We start from the raw sequence: 5,453 nt of genomic DNA, 5'->3' as shown, positions 1-5,453 counted from the left end.
GCAAGCAATGTCCCCAGAGGACAAGCTGAGGCCAGGCAGGGCAGGGATATCCCAGCCAGATCGCTCCAAGTCAGCATAGTCCAGTCCCTCCCCCCTTCCCCCCTCTACCCACCCACACACACACACGGCACCCCGTGTTCCCCAGGGCTGTGATAGCCTAGGTCTCTGTCAGTAAAGGTTTCTTTCTGAAGGCCCAGTCTCCCGCTTACCTGCCACTCCAGGAGGTGGCCCCAGAGCCGATGGAAGTGGTGCAAGGTCAGACTTCGCCCGTGCTGTGTTGCAGGGTTGGGTGGGGGGACATCTGGTTAAGGTCAATGTCTCCAGAAGAGGAAGAGAGCCCAACGTCCCCTTCCCCGCTCCCTCACCTAGGCAATGCCCCCCATGTACCCCAAAACACTGCAACAGCTGCTCACAGGTCCTGAGCCCGATCTCTCCAGGGGTTCGGGTGTGAGCCCTGGCTATAGGAACAACAAAAACCACAGCACTTCCTGCATGCTGCCCACCACTCTAAGGGCCCCTCAGACATGACTCCCTCAAGCAGGCACTGTTGTCAGCCCCAGGTTACAGATGCCAAGGTACAGGGAGCCAGTGACTGCTGTGATGAGCACAACTGGGATTCAGATCCAGGCAGGGATTTCCCAGGCTGTGCTCAAGGCAGCATTGCCTCTCAGCAGAAGGGGACCTTGTGAGTAGGCGTGGCCCACATTCAGGGGCCCACACAAGGTCCAGTGCAGGGAGATGCTACCAGGCTGAGCCCTGGCTTCCTGGGCCCAACTCCCAGCAGCACGGTGGGTTAACAGACAGGGGGTGGCTCTGGTTACAGGACCCCTGGCTAAGACCCCTCCTCCCACCCCATCCCAGCCAACTCACCAGGCTCCAGGGCAATGCTTAGTAAGGCCTGGAGCTGAGGGGCACCGAGTTCTTCCTCCTAGTCCAGGAAAGAGCTTGTGAGGCCATTTACTCATGGCCTCACAGCAGTGCTGGGCCTAGCTAGAGACACAGCAGGGGCTGACAGCCTCAGAGCTGTAGCTCCAGGAGTCGGGTAGACAGACCTGTTCCCACAGGGCCAGGGCTGTGATTGGGGAAGCGAGGGGCTGTGGGAGCCCGTGGCGGGCAGCACACCAGCCTGGGGGAGGGTCAGGGAGAGCTTTCAGGCTGGGCACCTTCTATGAGGCCTGAGCCAGGCCGAGGTGTCTGGAGATAGTCATACCCTCTCTCAGGACCACCGTCTGAGCCCAAGGCCCTGAGGCAGGGAGGAGCTGTTAGCATTTCAAGAAAAGGAGGCCAGGAGATTTCAGCTCAAGGGAAGAAAAAGTAAAGTAAAATGAGACACCTGTGATGTGGGGGTGGGGTTTCCTAAGGGGAGGCAGCAGGGGGAGGCCCTCACCCACTCCCCCTCCTCACCTCTCCAGCCAGCTCCTGAAACAGCTGCTCCAGCCCCAGCTCCAGAGGCAGGTAGGGGCCCTGTGGCATGGGGGAAGTTTAGTTCTGGCCAAAACCCCCGCCCCAACGTGGCCCTCCCCTCCCCGAACAGCCCACACCTGGAGAGCCTGCAGGTCTGCGCTGATCACGTCGTCAATCTCCCTGCAAATTACAAACAGGAGGTGGGGAGGGGGCTGTTGGTTCCAGCTGGGGCTGTGGCGGGCGGGATCTCAGCTGGACTCGCGTGGGGTCTAGGTGGGGTCTAGGTGGGGATGGTGGGGATGGTGGGGCTCTGGACTCATCCTCGTGGGTCAGGTCTCAGGGGTCTCGAGGCCTGTCTAGGCGCGGGTGGGGTCGGATCTGGGTCCCTGGGGCTCACACTGCCGTATGGCGGCGCTCAGAAAACACACGCAGAGTGAAGTCGGCCTCGTCGCCGGGGTGGGCGGCACTTGGCACCACCAGGTAGTGTCCGGGGCGCAGGCGGCAGCGGCGGCTCACGTCGCGGCGGGCGCAGAGGGGCGAGCGGTCGGCGCGCAACAGCCGGGGCAGGAGCGCGCGGCTGCGCGGGGAGTCCCAGAGGCCCAGCAGCTGGGGACAGGGCGGCGTGACCACGGACCAGGCTCACCCCCCCGCCCTCCAGCCCGCCCCGTCCACTCTGCCCACCCCCCTCCGTCCATGCCTCCCCTTGCCTTTGGACCCCGGCTCTGCCCGCCATCCCCAGCGCAGGTGGACCAAGCCCCGGGTCCGGTTGACCCCATCCCAGACTTACCTCCTCTGTAATCTGAAAGAAGCAGAAGCAAGGGGAATCGAAGCAAGGGGAATCGAAGCAAGGGGAATCGAAGCAAGGGGAATCGAAGCAAGGGGAATCGAAGCAAGGGGAATCGAAGCAAGGGGAATCGAAGCAAGGGGAATCGGAGCAGGGGAGAGGTGGCAGCCACTCAGGCTCCCCTCCCTGCCCCGCCTCGCCCCTCCTCACCCCTCTGCCCTCTCCCTCCTCCTTCGTCCTATTAGACCCTTATTGAACCTCTGCCCCCGCAGTCCCCGACCCACCCCTCCCCTTCCCTTCCCCAACCTTTCCTCCGCTATCTGCGCTCTCAGCGCCTTCTCTGTCTCCTTGGATCCCTGTGGCCCTTCGGACCCCCTCCCTCTCATTTCCTTACCTCCCTATCCCGTCTGAGCCCTACCCGACCCCCACTCCCTTCCCGCCCCGCCCCTCCACAGCTCCCCTCTTCCCTTTGGCCTCGCCCCTCCATTCCTCTCTTGCTCCTAGGCCCCGCCCCTCCACGCTTCCTTTCCCTCGGCCCCGCCCCCCACGCCTCCTCTGCTTCCCTCGGCTCCGCCCCTCACCTCTCCTCCTCCCACTGGCCCCGCCCCTCACTCCTCCCCTGATCCCCTTGCCCCCGCCCCTTCACCCTCGGGGTTCCCTCCAGCCTTAGCTCTAACCAGGACCTCACCTGGAACACGTGGAAGCCCACGGTGAGGTAAGTGAGGCCCTTGGCTCTCAGGCGCCGCCGGTTGCGCTGGATGAGCGATAGGAGGACTGTGCACTTGGGCGTGCGGCACCCCCGCGCTGGGCCCCGCGCCCCTGCAGCCCCCCAGCCCCCCCAGGGCCCTTCCTCATCCTCGTCCTCCTCCTCGTCGGGTTCCAGCAGCGTTAAACGGAACTGAGGATTGGTCCAGAAGGTTTCTAAGGGAGGAGGAAGAAAGGGGGGGTTCCCAGCTGGCCACAGCAACCCCCCACCCCTTCGAGCCTCACCAGGGCCCCTCAGGCCTCACCAGAATTAGGCTGGCTCCCTCCGGAGTTGAAGCCGCGCACCCAGCGACCTTGGAAGGTGTGGACGTGCCAGCCGCCCCCCGCCGGGCTAGGGCCCAGCACCTCCGGGCTCAGCGAGCAGATCTGCACGGTGTCGAAGTGGAGGAGGAAGTCCCGCAGCTCCATCCTGTATAGTGGCGCGGTCAGACTGTGCCTGGCCCCACACCTCGAGGGTTGTCCCCAGACCCCCAGATCCCAAAGCCCCCCACATTTCTTAAATATTGCCAAGTACCCTTCAGGCTCCAGAAATGGCCCCCAGATGGCCGGGCCTCTAGCTCCCCCAAATTCCTCTAAGTCCTCAGGCATAACCCACAAATCGCCAAGATTAACAAACTGCCCCCAAATACCTTTAAATTGCCACCAACCCCCAAATTGCAAGACCCTCAGACTCTGAATTACCAACAGGTATCCATCAGCCCCTCAACATTGCCAAGTCTCAAGAAATGCCCCAAATGTCACCAAGCTTTCCTCCATTGCCCTAAATACTGCTGCCCATCCATTCCAACCCTCCATAGATAACTATGCCTCCAAATTCCCCTACTTTTTTTTTTTTTTTTTTTTTTGAGACGGAGTCTCGCTGTCACCTAGGATGGAGTGCAATGGCATGATCCCGGCTTACTGCAACCTCCACCTCCCGGGTTCAAGCGATTCTCCTGCCTCAGCCTACTGAGTAGCTGGGATTACAGGCACGTGCCACCACGTCCAGCTAATTTTGTATTTTTAGTAGAGACGGGGTTTCACCATGTTGGTCAGGATGGTCTCTATCTCTTGGCCTGCCCGCCTCGGCCTCCCAGAGTGTTGGGATTACAGGCGTGAGCCACCGTGCCTGGCCTTATATTACTACTTTTTTAAACCCACTCCAATCAGAGGCACTACTAATATTGCTACCAGTTCTCCCTTGACTTCCCCAAATAGAACCTGGTCCAAAAATTACCACCGATGTCCACAGTTTCTCCCTATTAGGACCCACCATTCAACCGCAATGCGCCCCCTAGAGGCAGAGCTGGGACCCTGATGAACTGACCAGAACTCGCCATCCTCCTTTTTCACCAGCAGGGCATCGCGCCACTCGGTGGGGAGTGTGTCCCAGCGTGGGCAGCTGGAGAGAGACAGGTGTGAGGGGCGGGCAGGTGGGGTCCAGCCCCACACCCGCCCCATGCCCATCCCACCTGTCGCTCCATGCCCCAGTCCACTCCACGCGACCCCATGGGTTCCGCAGCCGTAGCAGCCGCACCTTGGTGAAGCCCAGGAACACCTGGGGGCAGCATTGTCAGTGGGCATGATGCCTGGACATGGCCTGTCACCCCACCCACGGGGTACACTCACCTTGTGTGTGCCCGTGACAGAATACGCGTGTCCCTTCACCAGGCCTTCCTCTGTGCGGTACTCACCCCGATCACTCTGGGCAAGGGAAGGGATGGTGAGGCCGAGGCCGGGGACAGGAAAGTAACTGTTCCTCCCTGCCCCTAACCTCCTGCCACCAAGGCAGGAGCCAACCAGAGCACTGAGCTGAATGGCACGCAGCTCAGAGACCGTGTCCGGGTTAGTTACTGAAGCTGAGAGAGAAAAGGAGAGGAAGGAGATAGGAAAGAGACAACAGGATATGGAAGCACAGGCTCACGCCCATCATCCCAGCATTTCGGAAGGTTAAGGTGGAAGGACTGCTTCAGGCCACGAGTCCGAGATCAGCCTGGGCAACATAGCAAGACCCCAACTCTACAAAAAAATTCTAAAATTTGACGGGCATGGTGGTGCACACCAGTGATCCTGGCTACTCAGGAGGCTGAGGCAGGAGGATCCCTTGAGCCCAGAAGGTCAAGGCTATAGTGAGCTGTGACGACACTAATGCACTCCAACCTGGGTGATAGAGTGAGGTGAGACCGTGTCTCCAAAAAAACAAAACAGATGGAAAGAGGGCTGGGCACAGCAGCTCACTCCTGTAATCCCAGCACTTTGGGAGGCTGAGGCAGATGGATCACGAGGTCAGGAGTTTGAGATCAGCCTGGCCAACATGGTGAAACACTGTCTCCACAAAAACTACAAAAATTAGCCAGGCGTGGTGGTGTGCACCTGTAAGCCCGGCTACTTGGGAGGCTGAGGCAGGAGAGTTGCTTGAACTGAGAGGCAGAGGTTGCGGTGAGCCAAGATCATGTCACTGCACTCTGACCTGGGTGACAGAGCAAGATTCCATCTCAAAAAAAAAAACAAAACAAGATAT

General features: G+C 60.2%; 1 protein-coding gene across 1 annotated transcript in view; it reads right to left on the bottom strand.

Moving 5' to 3' along the window:
• The window catches only part of CAPN12 (calpain 12), a 13,650-nt gene that overhangs the window by 2,504 nt on the left and 5,693 nt on the right, over window positions 1–5,453 (bottom strand). Inside the window, exons 5-16 of the mRNA XM_017506402.2 lie at window positions 4,562–4,636; window positions 4,405–4,490; window positions 4,260–4,334; window positions 3,199–3,362; window positions 2,877–3,109; window positions 2,192–2,203; window positions 1,802–2,010; window positions 1,542–1,584; window positions 1,405–1,464; window positions 871–928; window positions 388–458; window positions 109–272 (exon numbers count right to left, since the gene is read on the bottom strand). Coding sequence (XP_017361891.1) covers window positions 109–272; window positions 388–458; window positions 871–928; window positions 1,405–1,464; window positions 1,542–1,584; window positions 1,802–2,010; window positions 2,192–2,203; window positions 2,877–3,109; window positions 3,199–3,362; window positions 4,260–4,334; window positions 4,405–4,490; window positions 4,562–4,636 — 1,250 coding nt within the window. The remainder of the gene's footprint in view (window positions 1–108; window positions 273–387; window positions 459–870; window positions 929–1,404; window positions 1,465–1,541; window positions 1,585–1,801; window positions 2,011–2,191; window positions 2,204–2,876; window positions 3,110–3,198; window positions 3,363–4,259; window positions 4,335–4,404; window positions 4,491–4,561; window positions 4,637–5,453) is intronic.

This window comes from Cebus imitator, unplaced genomic scaffold (assembly GCF_001604975.1).
Source record: "Cebus imitator isolate Cc_AM_T3 unplaced genomic scaffold, Cebus_imitator-1.0 Scaffold356, whole genome shotgun sequence".
Classification (NCBI taxonomy): domain Eukaryota; kingdom Metazoa; phylum Chordata; class Mammalia; order Primates; family Cebidae; genus Cebus; species Cebus imitator.
This window is presented reverse-complemented; position numbering and strand designations above follow the sequence as displayed.